The 20,000-nt window shown below is 40.9% G+C and overlaps 2 protein-coding genes across 3 annotated transcripts in view; one reads left to right on the top strand and one right to left on the bottom strand.

Annotated features, from left to right (window-relative positions):
* LOC138010363 (uncharacterized) overlaps positions 1 to 16,769 on the bottom strand; it is a 32,183-nt gene extending 15,414 nt beyond the window's left edge. Inside the window, exons 1-7 of the mRNA XM_068857285.1 lie at positions 16,418 to 16,769; positions 11,309 to 11,397; positions 9,839 to 10,823; positions 8,348 to 9,367; positions 7,588 to 7,791; positions 6,710 to 6,977; positions 1,527 to 1,594 (exon numbers count right to left, since the gene is read on the bottom strand). Of these exons, the coding sequence (XP_068713386.1) occupies positions 1,527 to 1,594; positions 6,710 to 6,977; positions 7,588 to 7,791; positions 8,348 to 9,367; positions 9,839 to 10,823; positions 11,309 to 11,397; positions 16,418 to 16,649 (2,866 nt within the window). The 5' untranslated portion in view covers positions 16,650 to 16,769. The remainder of the gene's footprint in view (positions 1 to 1,526; positions 1,595 to 6,709; positions 6,978 to 7,587; positions 7,792 to 8,347; positions 9,368 to 9,838; positions 10,824 to 11,308; positions 11,398 to 16,417) is intronic.
* Positions 16,770 to 16,807: 38 nt separating this feature from the next.
* Positions 16,808 to 20,000, top strand: part of LOC137991294 (uncharacterized) — a 19,630-nt gene continuing 16,437 nt past the window's right edge. The window contains exon 1 of one of the 2 annotated variants that reach the window (XM_068836406.1): positions 16,808 to 17,230. In XM_068836406.1, coding sequence (XP_068692507.1) covers positions 17,008 to 17,230 — 223 coding nt within the window. In that variant the 5' untranslated portion in view covers positions 16,808 to 17,007. The remainder of the gene's footprint in view (positions 17,231 to 20,000) is intronic. The other variant, XM_068836409.1, reaches the window with a different exon arrangement.

Genomic DNA, 20,000 nt, shown 5'->3' with positions numbered 1-20,000 from the left:
ACCCTACCCTGCAACGTTAGGCATTCCTTCAATATAAAAAAATTGCAATTGGGCAGTTGGATAAGTAAGAGACACGACATTCATCGGTTCCATCGCACCATGGCGCGGTTCAAAGCAAGATGGAAGACTGACATCACTCAAAGTTTTCTCTTTCCCTGTTCATAACAAAGTGTATTTCTGCGCACAAGGCCTAAGTGTAGTGCAGAGTTAATGTACATCATTTAAGTGGTCCTTGCACTCACGCGTTAAGAAATATGATTTCGAGGCTCTGAGAAATAAAAATAAGGATTTGTATGAGTTTATTCCCTTGAGCCTCGAAATCATGTTGAGTGTTTTAAGTTGAATTTTAATATATCGAAATTGGTCTATTTCCTAATTAAGGAACATTTCGAAAGCTCACAAAATTCATTTCAGTCACGGTAAATGAAAAATGTTTTGTTTTATAGGCACGGTTTTCGATAGTACTAAACAACGTTTACTGTCATTGCCTAACGGGAGCCCATTCCAGTTGGTCTACTGAAACTAAGCCCTATTGGATGGAAGACCAGCCGGTGCTACCTTCGCTGACGGTTTTGGCGCGCGCTGCTCGGAGTCTGCAGATATCCCATAACGTTAACGCTGATATTGCACAAATACATGTAGTGCGTTACCTTAATTACTTAACAATTATTAGAAAGCGGTACAAAATGATTCCCCCTACAATATACAACTAATTTCAAAAGCCTCGTCGATGACAAAGCAGGACTCGATAGCACCTCACGAATCCTTTATTGCTGCTTGTTTATAATTATCCTGATTATGTAGTGTACAATATTACAAACAATAAACATAACACTAACAAAGCGATGATCGATAAAAAAGTACTATCTAAGTAATGAACTGTAACATCTTCGAAAGAATGCAACACTTTTATCTGACTGACAACTTTGGCTAGATTTCTGATTTTAATGAGTATCGTACATGCGAAAGCTGCTTCAAATTTGGTGTTTAGACAAATTGTTTGCTGACCGGTTGAACTCTTCGTTTGATACTCCTGAAAATTTATGGCTGTTTTCCTCCTACGGGTCGTGATGAAAAATATCTGTGAGATGGTACATACATTAATCCCACTCAGTGGAAGTTTTACTGAAAAATAGCTGTGAGATTTCCGAGTTTAAATTCCTACTCATCTGGCCCTAATCAGCAATGGTTAGCGCAACTATAGAGAATAATCTGGGTGAAACTCCGAGACAATGGGAGCTTTGAAGCAAATTTATGGCTGTGCCTCGGCCCGACGTAATACGGGAAACAAACACAGACCATAGGTGGTCCCGCGGGATACGGGAAACTTTAAAACACGTGTACCAGATTGTAATTTCTACGCGGTCCGCCTTACAGGCATCCCGCGTAACAAGCAGCGAAAAATTAAGCTAGCCAACCTTCCCGTGGACAGGAAATATACAAGTACTACAGACTCGCCCAGGTTGTCTATCTTCTTGGTTACATGAAAAAGCACATCCACTTGCGATGCAAGTTTCTCTTCAATCAGTGGATTCCTTTGGCAGCCAGCTCTTCTTTCACTCGCCGCAGGTAATCAGGATCGGGATATCCAAACCTGCAAAGAAAAAAAGACTGTTTTTATTTTTCGGAACATCATTTTGATCGAGCTATGACCTATCTTTAGGATGACACTTTAGGAAGGCAGCAGTCCAGAAACAAGGAATGGATCTAAATGGATACCCTAAAGAAAGTGAGAGAAAGGAAGTGCAAGAAAGAGCGGGTTAACAACAGTCGGACGCGGGCAGAAAAGGCACAGGCGCAAAAGGATTACGATGTTGCGCATAAGGAAGCTAGAAAGAGTGCTCGAAAGGACAAGAGATGTTATATAGAGAACCTGGCAAAGGAGGCAGAGGATGCCGCAGCAAAAGGGAACATGAAAGACCTGTATTATACCACCAGAAAGCTAGCTGGGAAATTTGGTCACGTTAATCATACCATCAAGGAAAAACAAGGAAATATTCTGACCACCACTGAGGAACAGCTGCATAGATGGGTCGAAGATTTTGGAGAGGTCCTGAACAGGCCACCCCCAGTTGGAGGAACCGATATCCCAGAAGCTGATCATCTACTCCCAGTTAACTGCGCCATACCTTCAAGAAGAGAGATTAGTAGTGCTATTAGGAAGATGAAGGACGGAAAAGCAGCAGGTACCGACAACATTCCTGCGGAAGTATTCCAAGCAGACATCAACACCACCACAGAGGTCTTTTATGAACTATTCAAGAGCATCTGGGAGGACGAGAAATCACCCACTGAGTGGAAAGAGGGTCTTATAGTTAAACTTCCTAAGAAGGGGAACCTCAGGGAGTGTGATAATTATCGAAGTATTACTTTGTTATGTATAGCAAGTAAAGTCTTCAACCGAATTATGTTGGAGCGGTTAAGATCTGCAGTGGATGGAAGTTTGAGGGACCATCAAGCTGGTTTCAGGCAAGCTAGATCATGCGCAGACCAGATTGCTACACTACGTATCATCGTAGAGCAATCCATTGAATGGAACTCGTCCTTGTACATCAATTTCGTGGATTACCAAAAGGCCTTTGATAGTCTGGATCGCCCCTTTCTTTGGAAATTACTAGCTCATTATGGAATTCCGCAGAAGTTTATTAACATCATAAAAAACTCTTACGAAGGCACCACATGTAAAGTTATTCATGAAGGACAGTTGTCGGAGAGCTTCGAAGTTAAAACTGGAGTAAGGCAAGGATGCCTTCTCTCACCGTTCTTATTCCTCCTGGCAATTGATTGGATAATGAAGTCGTCGACGACGGGCCACAGGAACGGAATACAATGGACTCTCACCCAGCAGCTTGATGACCTCGATTATGCGGATGATATTGCTTTACTATCTCACTCAGGGGCCCAAATGCAGAACAAAACCACCATTCTGGAAGAATGGTCAAGAAGAGCTGGCCTTGTTATCAACACCGAAAAGACCAAAGTCTTGAAGATCAATTCAGGCTCAAACAGGAAGATCAGAGTGAATGATGCCGAGATTGAAGAGGTGGACTCCTTCAAATACCTTGGGAGCGTAGTAGACACATGTAGAGGAACTGACGCGGATGTTGCAAATAGGATTAATAAGGCAATAGGAGCCTTCCACTCTCTTAAGCAGATCTGGAGCTCTGGCAGCATATCTACATCAAGTAAGCTGAAAATATTCAACTCTAATGTAAAATCTGTGCTGTTGTACGGGGCAGAGACGTGGAGGATGACAGTCAAAACGATAAGAAAGTTACAATCATACGTCAATCATTGTTTGCGTCGAATCCCGAAGATACGGTGGACAGACAAGATCACAAACGAAGAGCTATGGGAGCGGACAGGTCAAATTCTAATGGTCAAGCAAGTGAGGAAGAGAAAATGGGCGTGGGTAGGCCACACGCTGAGAAGACCTTCAAACGGCATTACAAGGCAAGCATTGCATTGGAACCCACAGGGAAAACGAAAGAAGGGCCGCCCCAAGAATAGCTGGAGAAGGGATACGGAAAAAGAGATGAAGGTCCTCGGGAAGAACTGGAAGGAGCTCTAACAGGTGGCAGAAAAGAGACGTCTCTGGAGGCTTTTTGTTGATGGCCCATGCTCCAACTTGGAGCCAAGGGCTTAACTTAACTAACTAACATGACCTATATTTCCTTGAAAAAAAAGGCGCCTTCAAGCTTTTTCACCCGCTCTCTATGTTCGGATGTTTAAACTTCATTCATTGAATGAGTGTATTCCTGATTATCAATTAGTTTACTGGTAATGCAACCGGCTTTTGACGGTAAAGATGTAAATACCACAATGCGAAATATGATGTAGTTAGGTAGGTATCATTATTTACCCTCGGGTTTTTAGAGTAGCTCGTAGCTAATATCTCCGAGCATTGAACAGAAACAACTTTAAGAAGTCCCAACTGGCCGGAGTTAAACCAGCTGATTATTTACAAGTGCGGCTGAGAAGATGACGAGGGACTACCAAGAGCAATTTAACGAGTGGTCAGAACGTGTCTTGAACCCGGGATCTCCAAATCTCAAGGCAAGCGCCCTAACCACTGGGCTGCACTGCCTCCTTGTTGCTTAGACAAGCCAGGGGACAGCTGAAAAGAAAACAATAGTTCCCAACAGGAATCACACAAGACCTTCGATGAAGATGCAAGAACTATTTTAGCGGGAAGGTACAAAACACAGGTCACAGGTCATTGCTTTACCAACCCAGAAACAACCCTAACCGTTTACCAATGATTAATTTAGGCCTAAAAACGTTTGCATAGGCCTAATTAGGCCTTAGGATAGCTTTAATGAATGCTTAGGATTCTTTCTGTGTCGGTAAAACAATGACCTGTAATTTGTACCTGCCGTATTTTAGCTGTGATATTTAAGCCTAAACAAATCGTCTTTATATCAGTGAAGACAACATAATGGTATACCGTATTTACTCGAATACCCGCCGCCCTCGAATAAGCGACGCACATGGAGCGGAATGGTTAATACCCGCCGCCCTCAAATAAGGGCCGCAGCTCCGGTGCGGCGCTTATTCGAGTATTACATAAGATGATAATTTATGGTAATCGACCTGCTTCCAGGCGATTCCCAGTTGATGAAAGGAGAATACGGGAATGGCGAGCTACCAAGAGCAATATCCAAGGTCTGCTTGGGACAACCGCCAAAGTTAAGCAGAGGCAGAATAGGTGGAGGTGGGAGAAAACCTTTAAGCGCAAAACTTGAAGAGGTCATGCTAGAATGGATATAAAGTAGGCGTTCTCGAGGGTTAAGAGTCTGATGTAACCTCACCAACAAGAGAAACACCCCAGTCATCTTCCTTGCTTGATGTCATCATGACATCAAACACTGCCCTTCTCACTGAGAGCGGGGTAGTGGAAACTAACATAAGTGATCATCATTCAGTGCATTCAGCTCTCAAACTGAAACTGCCTAAGCCAACTCCTATTCAATTCATAGCAACAAATTACAAACGTTAGGATCGCGACAGATTTGTTGAAGACCTAGCCCAAGTCCGTTGGCACGAGATATCCATGATTGACGATGGCGTACGTTGCGGCTTTGAAACAAGAATTTCAAAATCGCGCAGTTGTTGCAACTTCTTCGAAGAGATAGATGAATGCTGAGCTAACCAAAGTCTGGGATGACTCTGTTGTTGGAGCATTTGCATTCAATCGAAGGCTGTTAGCCTGGGATTCCTACGAATGCCACATGGAGGACAAAATCACCGAGTCATTGAATTCTAGGAAAGTTGACAGTGTAATTGCGCCTGGGGGCTGCACAAAGTACATCCAGGCACCAGATGTCAGATGGAATAAGCCTTTCAAGGCTGCGTGTACCAAGAAATACGATGAATGGCTGGGAACTAAAAATCAAAATAGCATGAATCGATAAATGGCTTGCTGACCAACTTGTATCAAGATCCTGCAAAATGGTGGAAAAGTACTAAGTCACTGGCTGGTCTCTCTTGCTCAGCCTTCCACTCAATGGCGATGTTATAAAAGACCAAAAACTCACTGATCACATTGCAGATTCACTTAGCAAAGTTGCCGAGAACATCCCGCCACTCAATTTCTCTCCAATCCATCGCGAGTTTACTTCCGCTCCTGATAAGTACATCATCACCGTTGAGCTGGTTCATCAGGCTCTTGCGAGCATTGACACCAAGAAAGCTACCGGTCCTGACTATATACCAAACTGGGTATTGAAAGCTAACTCCACCGTTCTTGCCGCTCCAATTTAAACGATTTTTAATGCATCTATCGGCCAAGGCCATCAGGTCCCACCGCTCTGGAAATGTGCAAACGTTCTACCCTTGCCTAAAGTCAATAATCGAAAGGACGCTGATAAAGATCTCCTTCCGATTTCTCTTACTTCCGTGCTCAGGGCGTTTAAGTTTGTTGTGTTGGTAAAAGTGCTTTAGAGCAACTGAACTACTTTTAAATGCACAGACTAAGTAAGATAAAGTGCATTCTGTGTTACATCTTGTGAACTTTCAGCAACAGTCAGGACATTGACGTCGAGTGAAGAGTTGTTGACAACCTACAGAAAAGTATGGAGGGGGTTATGAAAGCCAAAACTTTGGTTAGCTTCAAGTCGGTAAGCCAGGGAAAAAAGTACTCGTGAATTAAATTAAATTGTACAATCAAAATGTTTTGTCTTTGTGGTATGAGCCTTTTAAATAAACGCCGCCCTCGCACTGAAAGTATCTCGTATTTTCTTCAACTAAGGATGAAGATGATGAAAATGGATTAAATCTTGCAAAAATTCTGCCATGCACTTTTGATCGCTTTAGAAAAGGTGTTCTCAAAACAATCGGCGATAGTTTTTATGTACAATTTATCCTATTTCTTTTGGTGGCTTCTCTTTGGGTGTCAGTATTGTTATTACAGATACACTGACTGCATGAGGTGACGTTATGGCTTATATCCAGTTTTGAACTATTAAAAAACCGTTACAGGAATTCCGGCAATCGCTTTGTAAGACATAAAGGTGGATTCTCCAGTTCGGTGTAGTTGGTTGAAGAACAGTTGTCGGTTCATGACACTTACTAACGTTTTGGCGACAATTTGAGTGCCAGAAAGCAGGGTTGATTAATCACAACATTGCCATAAAAAACTGTCGTTCTTTGCACACTACACCTAACTGAGCAATTAGCAAGCAGTTAAGAGTCGTTTAAATGTTATTACCTAAAGGACCCTCCATGCGTGCTAGTCTTGTGGTGGATATCGTTCCACGTTATTTGATTTGGAAGCCCCGATGTGGTTGAGGTACCAACAGTAAACACCAATCGAGCATCGAAGGCCCTTCTCAGGAGTTGCAACACCTCTCGTCCTTCTCGCGTATCCGGGAGATATGCCTGGCGATGCGTGCCGTTATAATATTGGCCTGGATTTGGATGATCCCAGCCTTGAACACCAGAAGGAAAACTATAATCTATGATGATGGTTCCATATCCTGCAAATATGGAATGGAAGGAAAATGGAATAAATGATTACATTTAGACTAGTTTCATGGCGTCAATGGCTATCGTAAACTTTACCAGGGATTTTTCCTCGTACAATAGCATGTCGAGTGATTATGACTCTAAATTAGTTTCACGCTTATATGACCTAGTACAAGTGCTCTACTAATTGAAGAGAAGGTAAATCGAATCAAATCAAAGTAGAACAAGTCAACTGTTGCTTTTTCATGAGAGTTGAAAACGGTAGAAGTCAGAGGAAAAATTCTTGGGGGAGAGTAGAAAAACAACAAACGAAACCCACGTATGACGTCGAGTGTGCGCATCGAACCCTGGACACAGTGGCAGCAATTCTCAGCCAAACCTCATGTTGTGAGAGAGCAAAAAATTATCTTCATGACCTAGAACACTCGACTGCTCATCACTCCCCGGTGCTGGTTTTCCTGTAAAACACCCTGGGGCTATTGGCACACTGGACACCTTTTGCGTACATTCAATTTGTGGAATTATAAGGATTCAAGGGATTTTGAGACACCTTCCATAACAAGAATTTGATACTAGGTAGCAATGTATAAACGAAATCAACTTTAGTGGCCTAGAATTTACCTTCGTAACCAGGAAGACTTTGCCGGCTATCTCGGGTGGTCATCTGTCCATGGGGCTGGTACCCCTTTAGAACACCTTGAAGCTCTTGGCACACTGGACATTTGTTGCGCACACTCAACGCTTTTTCGAGGCATGGTGAACAGAATACGTGCTTACACTTCAAAGAGCGTGGGTTTGAAATGGAAGTAAGACAGATAGGGCAATCTAAGGAACAGAACAAAATACTAATGATCATCTGCCAATCACAAATTTTAATTCCCAGTAAGTCATTTAAAAGCCACCATAAGTGAAGACAAACGCAAACCTTTCAAACTTTGAGGAAACAATGATTTACACTAATTTATCTTTCTGGTCGTGTATTGAGAGCATGCGTTCTCTTGTCCACGCTAAAAAAATTTGTCCCCTGGACGATAATTGACGCTGAATACTGGAAACTATTGCAAACTCTAGCGATTCGAGACATTCTACAGGATGTTATTCGTAAAGTCAGTGTCGCGTACAAATATGCTCGATTCCTTGTTTTTCAGCAAACGCATTTGTCACCTAACTTTGAGGAAACGTTTTTTCATTTTTTTCTTTGAAAAGGGTACTGCTTGTGGGTAACAGGGTATTTAAAGACAGGTATAATTAAGCCTCTTTAAGATACAAGATATCGATGGACAACAGTTGAATTTCTTTTTCGGTTTGGTGAATTTTCTTTGCAAACAAGTTTTAGTACAAGTTCACCTCAAGCACGACAACATGCACACAATACACTTACCTTCTTCCTTACTGCCCTTCTTCCCTCCAGAAGCAGCAGGTTGCTGAGTTGTGGGCGGACTAGCATCTATACCTGTCGTATTTCCTTTTAATGCATTGCTGTAGGAATTGCCTGGAGGTAAGATTTGACTGGGGACACTTAAAGGGTGACTGTGTACTGTAGCTGAAGACGTCGGACCAAGAGAATAATCAGTCCCCGGCTGACTGGCATCGTTACGGCAACCAGGTGCATTTAGCTTCAATGAGTTGGCAGAGGAATCACTCTGAGATGAGAACTGACCGAAGACGCTCTTCTTGTCATCAGGAGAATGAGAACTCTGTTCCGTTAATGAATGCGTTTCGCCGTTGCTAGAATTATTTGTCATGCGGTTTGTACCACGATCTGGCTTTGTGATGCGTGATTTAGACCTGTCACCCTCAGTATGAGAAGGGAAAGAAGTAGAGGAGCCTCCTTCCAACGTTTGCTTCACTGAGTCATCTCCAAATCTCATTTTCAATTCCTTGCTAAAGGCAAGCACTGAGGGCTCATCAGTGTTCACAAATCTGATGTCAGTAATCGTTTTCGTCTGAGAGTTTCCCTGGCTGATGAAATCGCCAATAGCACGACACATGACTTCAGCGCAGATGTTTTTTGGCATTCCACAGATGCCGGAACCAATGGCTGGCAATGCTATGGAGGTCATGTTTAGTTTTTGAGCTTCGGAGAGACTGCTAAGGCAAGCGCGACGAAGGATCTGTTTGCACTTCTTCGCTTTATTTGGACTCCAATCAGGGCCAAAAGCATGAACAACAAATTTGCAAGGCAGGTTTCCAGATTTTGTAACCACTGCTTCACCATCTTTCAGCTCTTTACACTTTCGCATGATGACCCGACAATCATTTTGGATTATCTCTCCTCCCTTGTCGACAATGGCTTTGGCTAATCCACCAGCGTGATCGAGGCGCGTATTTGAAGCGTTAACGATAACATCGACGTGTTCACTAGTTAAATCACCCTGGTAAACAGACAACTTTACTCTCCCTGGTAAAAAAAATAACAAAATTCCGAAAACAACAAAACTGCATGAAATTAAAATGAACGGTAACTGGATGGAATAAAGTGTATGGTAATGCATGGTACACTCTACCAAAACTCTTTCTTCATTCCTTTATTTCTAGTGGCTGCTCAGGTTCCGGGATTTTGATTTGTAAAGTGTGTCACAAAGAAACTTATATAGACGAGAAAATAAGAACTAACGGAGGCACCTCCAAGGAATAGTTTTTGTCTGCCACATCTACATAGATTTGTAACTTAGTGACACATATGTTTAAGAAAACCCTTGACTTTTGAGTACGGAAGATGATTAAATGAATGTGCCAATCCTCCTATGCCATCGAGTCCGGCAATCTCACTTCATTGTGCTCTCGCCGCTTCAATCTCTATTCCAGGTCCACACTAGTTTCTCTTATTTCTACTGTAGACACATGCATTTAATTATACCCTGTCACTAACCATGGTATATTTCCAACCGCCGGGCACCCGGGGATGTGGCACCTCTGGGGTACTCAGTTCCACCTCCATACAGAGCCCCTTCATCACCTTGGGATATCGCATCTTTTCCATTCAGACCACTTCCACTCTTGTCGTTTTTGGATTCCCTCTCAATTTCCACTCCCTGTTTCTTCAGGAAACTCAGGGCCTTTCTTATATGGCCGGCTTCACCGTACATCTCCCACTGCGTTTGGTCTTTACTTTTTTCTATTGAAACTGGAAACTCTTTTTCTAGTTTCTTCATTGCCTTACGAGCATCACTCGTCTTTGGATCGCCTTTAATGGAAAAGCGCTCCACTTTGAAGAGCTGGGACGTTTTCTGATATAGCGTAATAAAAAGGTCACAACCTTTGAGGTACTCTTCAGCACTACATGCATACATAGGTCTCAGTGCCATTTTGTCTCCCTCAGCCTTTCTAGGGACCTTTACCCTGCACTCTGTTTCTATTTTGTCCAGTTCTTCCTTGTGTGCTTCTACAATGGCTTTTACAATCTTAGGTTGGACTTCAAAAGACTGGACTTCAAAAGAATGTGATTTGGAAGGAGCCCCTTGATCAGTGTCCAATTCTTCAGCTCTACCTGGTCGATCATTTACTTGATCTCTTGTTCGCAATGCCATGTGATCTTGGTCAGCATCCCTCTTGACATCATTTTGATCTTCAAAGGGTGGAGATACGTGGTCATTTCGTGGCTGAGATGCTGTTTCATCCTTCATTTCTTGATCACTGACCACTTCAATCCCATTGGCTAAGTACAGTCCTTTTTCTAAAAAGATATGAGCCTCTTCAATTTGTCCAAGGGTTCCTGATACCGTAAAGCTCTCTGCCGACTTAATCCAACTTACACCAATTTTTGACTTGACTTCCCCTAAAAGCTTTGCAATTTCTCCACGGGAAAGACAGTTTACATAATCCATGCAAAGCTCTGCTGTTACCACTTCAAAGACCTTAAAAAGTAGAAAAACACTATAGTTTACTTAGAACACACCACATAAGAGAATTGCAAAGTTCCCTTTAGCTAATTAAGAGGCAAAGAAAAGAAAGCAAAGCAAAGAAAGAAGAATTCCTAGTTGGCGATGATTATTATGGAAATATTCGATTTGACTCTCGACAAAGATAATTTATTAATTTTCTTCTGAGCAAACGTTGGTTGCTGGAAGGAAGGGCTAAAGTGGTTCCTCTTAAAACGGCTAAGTTACCTGGCCAATGCCTAAAACTTAGGCTTAAAGTGATCTTAACACAGACCCCACGGTTTGTTTGTTTTATGAATCAAGTTGTAACAGTTCCAATCTTAATGACTACTTAACGTTTTCATATAGTGGAAACGGGTATAGGTTGCATTGAAACAAGTGATCAAATCCTGTCTCGCTGTTATTCAACGGCTGAGTGCAAGACAATAAAATGGCCTCTTCGCGAGTAAATTTATAAATACCTCTTCATTGCGCTCCGCGTCTGAATAACGCTGGACTTTTAATTCCATATCGCCACATTTCTGAAGACGGTTCAAAACTGAAGAGACCACTGAAAAAAGAGCAAAGTATGTAAATATTTTGAAATCAAGGCTTTTGAAACGTTTCACAAAATTAGTCGAGGATTGTTTATCCCGTGGCTAAAATTTCGGGTAGAATGTGGAAACAAATTAAGGAAGACAGAGGAGCCAACTGAGCAGATACCAGAGGGTGACAGAATAACCAAGCCTTATACAACCCGCACGCGAAACAAGATGGACGGACGTGTGTTTGAGTGCTCTGCGTAATATCTTCCACCTTTCGTAAATTTCTGATGTTTAATTGTTTCCTTCGCTTCTATCTATTTGTTTCGGTCTCTTGTTTCGTGTGTTAGTTCATTCTATTTACTGTGTAACTGTATAGTAATGTCTTTACTGTTATTTAGTCCATCTATAGATAACCTTGTACTTGTAGTATGTCCTCAGTTCTCCCCGCCTCGATTAGTTTATAAGCTATTTGCGGGGCGAAAGAAATGTAATTATTTATTTCTAATTTTCAATAAATTTTGTCGTTGTCGTTGTAGGCAATCCAGTCAAATATGAGTAGAATTTCCCCGGCCGTTTTATTTTCCGTTTCAGAAAAATGGAAAAGTTGCGCAGTAGGTCTTTTCTGTCACTACCCAGGCTAAGTATTGTATTTGTGCATAGAGTCTTGTAGAGTCTTGTATTTGAGCGTACTTTTGGTAAGTTTCACGGGGTAGTAGAATTGCGTAGATTTTATGCGATGGACACAGTAGTGTTCACGATCATCCCCTTTACTGAAGAACCCGTTCCTTGAATAATGAAAAAACGGACAGCAAGCTTTCTTTGAAATCATTCTTGACTAACAACAATTACTCAAATTTCCAATTGTTTTTTATTCTAAGACTGTGCAGAGTTGAGTACAAATAAATATAAATAGCCAGACAACAGAGATCACAGATTCCTTCTCTGAATTTGTTACACCCATATCCCAGCGGAAAAAGTTACCAGAGAATTTTTCAATTGGTTGCAGTGTTGTTTATCCAATTGACTTCCCATTCTTGAGATCCACAAGGGTCTATTTTGTGTAAAGATCCACAAAAACGCTCTTCGCGTTACAATGCCTTCGACGCCATTGCAGGTTAATTAAATATTCTGGAGGGAAATTTATTTAGTTGCGTATATATGGTGTTTGACATGGAGTGTCACGGCTTGTTTGCAAGCACACAATAAACAGGGAAGTTTTTTTTTTCCATCTAATAGCAAATATGTTGTTTGTTTCAATAAAAGTTTTGGCTGTAAAAGGTTTTTGTGCGATTTTTCAGTCTTTGTGGATTGATGGTGTTCGGAATTATTCGAACTTAACTAATTTGCATATGTATGTTGATATTTAATACGCGAGTTGTTTTCATTTGGGTTTTGCTAAAAGCAGGCCCTCGGTCCAGCGGCCCGCGGCCCACGGCCCGCCACGGCCCGCCACGGCCCAGCGGCCCGTGACGGCCCGGCAGCCCAGTCCTGATTTTCCACAGTTTTTTGTCCAGCGGTAAATCCACGCGCATGCACAGATCTGCATCGGGTTTGGGCGTGCAAAATGAACGACGGTGAGTTTGAATTTGTTTACCATTTTAATCATTTGAATCCTTGTTTCTGTTTGTTGTTGTAAACAGACGAAAACAACAGAGAATGACGTTTTTCACTTAGTAACATGCAACGAAAGAAATGATCGAAAAGAATTGAAATGACTATTAAAATGGTAAACGAATTCAAACTCACCGTCTTTCATTTTTGCGCCCAAACCCGATGCAAATCTGTGCATGCGCGTGGATTTACCGCTGGACAACAAAACTGTGTGGGCCACCGGGCCACCGGGCCTTCGGGCCGTCGCGGGCCGTGGGCCGCGGGCCACTGGGCCTTCGGGCCGCCGGGCCGCTGGGCCGTGGCAGGCCGTGGGCCGCTGGGCCGTGGCGGGCCGTGGGCCGCTGGGCCGCGGGCCTGCTTTTATTAAGATGACAACAATGTTTAGCCATTTTGTATTTCAAGTGTTATTTCTTGCAGATGATTAATAGGTAGACATAGTTTTGCACGTCAGAAAATATTTGTTTAGTCATTCTAGTGTAACATGAAGTTTATTTGGGAAGATAACATAATTTCTGTAAGCTTATCTACTGCGCATTTAGATGAATTTTTGCGTTCTTGATCATATTTATTTTTTGCAACAATTATTAACAAACAAGAAGCTATTTCAAATAAAACATGTTGATTCGGCTCACTCTATGTTTACACTGGATTTTTCAACAGCCTATCGCTTCAGTCTAACCCAAAACCATTCAGTTAGCCAAAGCTTTTTGTGATCCCATTTCCATTGCTTTTGTGTTTGTCACGTTTCTATCTTGCCATACTTCAGGTATCACCCTTGGGTGACGAGCTTTCGGCAGGACGAGTGCGATCTTCAGCAACAAAGACATTCCGATCATTCTTAAACGTCAGGTTTATGACCAGTGCATTTTATCAACATGCACAGTGCATTCACCTATGCATCAGAAAGCTGGAATCTTATGAAACAACAGACCTTGAAACTCAGAACTATGCAGAGAGCCCAGGAAAGAATCACGATAAACATCACGTGGCGAGACCGTAAACCCGTTCAACATAACAAGCCAGATCCAGACAAAGAAACAAAGTGCTGTGAAGACCATTTAACACCTGAGAAAAGTCGTGTAAGTGAGTTATCAAATGAGAGTTTGAAATGTGACTCCTCTGCAGCACCGGTAGCACCAGTGCTCATATGGATACTTGGCGCCAGATTACATTGGATAGAAATATTTTAACACCTGTCTCTGGCTACAAAATTGAATTTGGCCTAGCCTTACCCACTCAATTCAGTGCTTCTAGGCCCACAAATTTGTCTGAAATTCAGGCTATCAGTATAGACCTTCAAATTGCAAAATTCCTGGGAAAAGGTATCATTGTGAAGAATTCAAATGTCTTTGTGCGTGAAAAGAAAGACGGTTCATTCCCAAATGATTTTGAATCTTAAAGATTTAAACTTATGGGTAGCATATCATCATTTCAAGATGGACATAAAGCAACTACAGCTACTACAGATACTACATATACTACAGCTACTGCAGATACTACCGCTACTACAGCAACTACAGCTACTACAGCAATTACAGATAATACAGCAACTAGAGCTACAATAGCAGTGCTATAGGCAATAGGTGACACTACTTGTCTCATAGCTAATGTGTGGGTGTAACTCGGGACATAATAGTGAGGTCTTATACCAAGTGCTACCCCATGTGGACTCTCGATGTTTAAGATTGGTCGGCTTTGCGCATGCGCATTCTCATGTAATCTCTGCTCTACAAATGGACGGATAGAATCCCTATCAAACTTCAACTTCCACGTGATTAAGTCTCATTTTGTCATTAATTTTGTAGTTCCTTAGGTCTCACGTTTCTTGCCTGTTGTCCTCAAACAATTCGTTGTTTTCCTTTGAAAGTAACTTATATCTAGCCCTCACCGCACAGCTTACTCCTTTTATCATCCGGAAAGCAAGAGATCATCTCTCACGAGTAAAAATTTAAGGAATCATTGACACCTCTGAGATTAAAGTAAGTTCAGAATATTCCAGTTTTGTGTAGAATAATGTTTTTATTTCATCATTTGGTTAAAGTGTCTTTTCTTTATTATTTATTCGATTTTCCTTATATCACAGTTTAGAATGTTATTATACTAGTTTTCTGTTTATTGTATGGTCAAGCTAGTTCAAACCACATAAGAAGACTTCAGAATACACTAGAAAAATTAGTTACACAGCTTTAGGAATTCACGTTTATAAACTTCTATTTCCTGTTTCGAATTGCAGAGTTCAAGTTTTTCATCTTTTTTATTGCTACAGCAAGTTCCAGGAAGTTCTGAAATAAACTGTGCATATTAAAATATCAGTCTCTGTTGTATGACACCGTGGGTTGACTTGGCTTACGAATATAACACTACCTATTTGTCTAGGCCAGACAAATCTCGAATTACTCAAAAAAAAGCAAAGAAAACAGTTGAGAATCAAGGAATCACACAGTCCTTTGGTAAGAAATTCTTCTTTTGACCCGAAAGCCTCGTTTTCGTGTCTCCTGAAACTAACACCGCTGAGACGTAGGCTCAACTGCTATAACACCTATTGGTATAGATACTAAAATACTGGAGAGCGTTCAAAGCATTCCCTGATTGGCTGCTCAAACTCTGGATATCCTTTGCTATTCACCTCCGAGCAACAAAAATATTGTAATCGTTGGAGGAATAATGAGTTAAAATCATCTTTCTGTGCTATATTATCTCACTGTTTTAGTATAAACAAAAAAACTCTTCACCTTAGTGTCGTTGGATAGAGGTGGATATCCACCACTAGCCACCTCCACTTCGGTGAATAGTTGTTAATTACAAACTCTAGTTTGATTGGCCAATACACCTCACTGTGTAAATTCAAAATAGATACGTTTTGTTTCTGAGGAAACAAAATAGAACTAATTAGTGTTTCGTTTCTGGGCTGAGCAACTCTGGGGATGATGAGAAATATGCCACATTCGGATTCCAGCTTGATCCCCTGGCCTGCTTCTCCCAGCGTAGGAGTTGCCAGGAGTAGCTATTGGATTCCTAGGCATTTTTCTTTGTTATTTTCGGATTAGCGCAGCCAGCATTACTCCTGGGAAAATCCAATTTCGCACCTTAAATACCACCCAACTCAGTGCCCTCTGTTTTTGAGTAAAATGTACCACAGACAATCTAGTTTACGCTCACGGCGCGTCTAGTTACGATTCCAAAAATGTAAAACAAACTAAAAGAATATTTAACATTGTATGAAGGCTAAAAAAATCGCGAGGTTTACTAGTCAGCCTTTATCTTGTACATAAATGGTCATAAATGGTTAAAGACAATGAGTGTTAAGTGGGAAACAAATCGAACCGAGAGCGAAACAGAGAATTTACATTTACACACTAATCATATTGCACGAAAATCTCACACGTCTCCGATCCTGAAATGAACCAGTAACATAAAATCCCAAGATTTTCTCACCTTCAGGCATATGGAATGTTATAACAGCGGATTGTCTCTTACAACTGCGTGTGATACTTTCGATATCTCCACCACCATTCTGAATGCGTTGGAAGTGAATAATTAATTGCTCCGATGTTGTTGACGCTTGAAATCCTGTTACAAGAATGCTTCGTGGGATAATCTTCGGGTCAATATTACGAATGCGGTCCACTGTGCGAATTAAGACTGAAGCAATCCATCTTTCATCCATATTTCACGCCTATGCATTTGCGATGAACACGCCACGGATGACAGACTCACTTTTCTCAGAAACCGAAACATAGAAGGGAAATGACGTAATGTTTTCCGGGAATCCCCAGCCAATTTTGCATGCAAGAAAAGCTTGTATTGCGAAACATATAATATTGCTTTAGAGGGTAATTCTAAAATGTCTTTTATCGGTACCTTAATGACTAAAAATCGGCTGATAATCAGAGAAAAGAGCTTCAAAAAAAAGCCTGCATGACGGAAGTTCAGTTGTCTTGGTTCCAGACTCCTCATCCAACTTTCTAGGAAACGAAACCAATTTTTGCGACGTCAGATTAGCGATTTCTTTGGATTCTTCGCAAATGGCGAGCGGGAAAGACCGCATTCTGTCTCAAGGTCCGCAACGAAAAGTTCTTACTGAAGAGCAAACAACAAGAAGCGTGGTAGTCACACGTATTTCGCATCAAACATCAGACAGTGCTATTGTGATATATTTTCAGCAGGCTCAGAATGGCGGAGGCGAGCTCGATCATGTACATATTCCCCAAAAAGGAAAAGCAGTCATCACCTTTGCGAACATTCAGGGTACGTCGCTATTCTTTGCTTTTGAGTTGTCTATTTTCACTGAAAAAGAAACATTGCAGTGAAATATGTTGCTGAAATCATTGATTCTTTAGGTCAAATTTACTTCCGGCTTCGTTCGCAAACAATTGGATATAATTGAAAGAGATAAGTTTTCCATTCCGGCCTTTCTTCTCTTTCTTTTAACAATTATTAAAGTAAAATGGTTGTGTTTTGGGATCGACAAATCAGCTTGAGAAACAGATCATAGTATAAATAAAAGACCTCTTCCTTAAAGTCTTACTGATTGCATAACATTAATTCTCATGTCCTTGATTGCTCAAAGAGAAATTCACCGCACGCCTAACGTTTTGAATGTAATGTCTTTAATTATTACTGGGTTGCCTATGGCAATCCAGTCGGAAAATAGGTAGATTATTTTTTTTTTTTTTTCCGTGTCGGTAAAAGTCTTGCCTGTCACTTCCCTGCTAAGTGGTGTCTTTATGCATAGAGCCTTCTGCGTGTATTGTCTTAGGATCGAGAGGGTAGTGGGAAATGCGTAGATTTCTCTGGTGGACATAGTAGAATGATTAACGAAACCGGCAATGGCGTCGAAAGTCATGTAACGCGAATGGCGTTTTAGTGGATTTTTAAGCAAAATATACCCTTATGGAGCTTAATAATGGAAAGTCAATTGGATACTGAACAAGAAAGGCGCTGAAAAAAAAATCTGGAATCTTAAAAGCGACGAGTAATGGACTTCGACAACAATCTGTCGCCCGTCGAGCCGTAATCAAAGTGAGATGTAGTTCTAATATTGTACGAGTGTGGTGTTTTGTACAACGCTGAAATCAAATGGAAAATTCTGTAGTAACTTATGGGTTTAACAAAACAGAGACTTGGATCTGTACTCAATTCTGCACAGTCTTCTGCTAACAACTGGAAATTTCACAAATTCCTGTTAGTCAAAAATTATTTGAAAGAAAGCTTGTTGCCCATTTTTTGCTTGATAATTCAAGTAAAGGGTTTTTCAGTGAAGGGTTTGATGCTAAACAGTCGTGGGAAATTTATTTACCGTGTTGCGTTTTTGACACGGAGTGTAATTTGACACGATTGAGTTTCTTGTCTTCACGCACGTATTAAATGAAATAGGAAGGGTTTTTTGCCTCTTATAGCATGTTGTTTGTTTCAAAAATCATTTCGCTGGAAAATGGTGGCTTTTATGAATTCATCATGTGTAATATGCGAGCTTAACTGGATAGTTTTTATGGCAATAGTAAAGCATTTTCGTGTCAAAATATAAGGTAAGCGACTCTTTCTGTTGTGTTAACTTATTAAATTTACCATGGCTCGTAAGTTTGCATTTGTCGTCTGCTGTAAACTTGATTTCCACACTCAAAATTACCACCAGAACCTACTTTTTGCGTAAAATAAGCTTTTAGAATGATTTTCGTTTCTTCTGTGGTGATACTTGACGATTGGGGAACATTTTGTGAAAAAATATTTATAACGGGTCACACGCGCAACTTGCTCGATTATGCATATAACATCCACTTGGCCTTTTGACATCCCATTGAAAAAAATTCGTAAAGTATTCGCAGACCGGTCGCTTTCTCTGAAATTTGAAAGGATGATTGCTAACAAATATAGAAATATTTTCACAATAACTAAAAATTCCTGTGTTAAGCATTAGAATTCGACAAAGAGATAATGCGACTAAATTTGTCCCGTGCGTTGCTATTTTTATGATTTGACTGTTGTGCAAATTTTGACAGATAATATTAAATTATGAAAAAAATATCTAGGTAAAGGTAAAGGTACACCCTATTTAACGTCGGAAGTTCCTTTACTCTCTAGAGAGTATTCTCCCAGGAAGCCGACGGATAGATCGTTAAAAAATCTTTATTTTTAGCTGTTATTTGAACATAAAAGATGCAACACTTGACGAGAAATAATATTTTTGCTAACACTATGTATTTTTCCCGGGAATCGGGTTGAAAATGAGTTAACAAATTTGCATACGTGCGTTGAAATGTGATACACGAGGAGAAAGGAATTTTATTTCTCTGACAAATGATTTTGTCATTGTAGTGCAAGGTGAAATTTATTTGGGAAGCCAACAATATTCTTTCCTGGTTAATCCAATTTTATTGCTGCGACTTGCTAGTGCGAAGATTGTGTACATGAAACTCGCGCTTCTTTGCGAATTTTGAGTGTCATGAAATTACATAAATAATTTGCGTGACAATATATCCCTTTTTAATACTCTGACCCAAATACATTCAGATAGTAACAAACTTCATATTTACTTAACCATTTCTTCTGCTTTTGTGCTTGTCAGCTTTTGATTTGCGGTAATTCGCAAGTCGGTTTTTTGTATCTCATAGATGTTTAGATTTTCAATTACACGGCCACTCAACCTCTCGATTGTGCACAGGCGCCCCAAGCTGAAAATACGTGGTGTATGCCACAGTTTGTGTATATAGAGAATTGTATGGGAAAATCACCGATCGTAAAAAAATTGTGTAAATGACTATCTCATTTGAAATAAAGTTTTCCTACCTCAAATGTGTGACCAACTTGTCTCTTTTGGCGAGTTTCGAGCCATTCTGACGCCGTTTAGTGAAGTCATCCGGAAGGCCGTTGCTGAAATAATGGGAAGGCCGGTGACTCCATCCATCGCTGGCCAGACCTCACTCCACAAATCGTTTTCTCCTCAACTGGAAAAGTCCCGAATCGCAATAAAAACAACAGTTCCATAAAGCCCAATAAATTTCACTCCAAATACGTGTGT

Source organism: Montipora foliosa, chromosome 1 (assembly GCF_036669935.1).
Source record: "Montipora foliosa isolate CH-2021 chromosome 1, ASM3666993v2, whole genome shotgun sequence".
Lineage (NCBI taxonomy): Eukaryota > Metazoa > Cnidaria > Anthozoa > Scleractinia > Acroporidae > Montipora > Montipora foliosa.
This window is presented reverse-complemented; position numbering and strand designations above follow the sequence as displayed.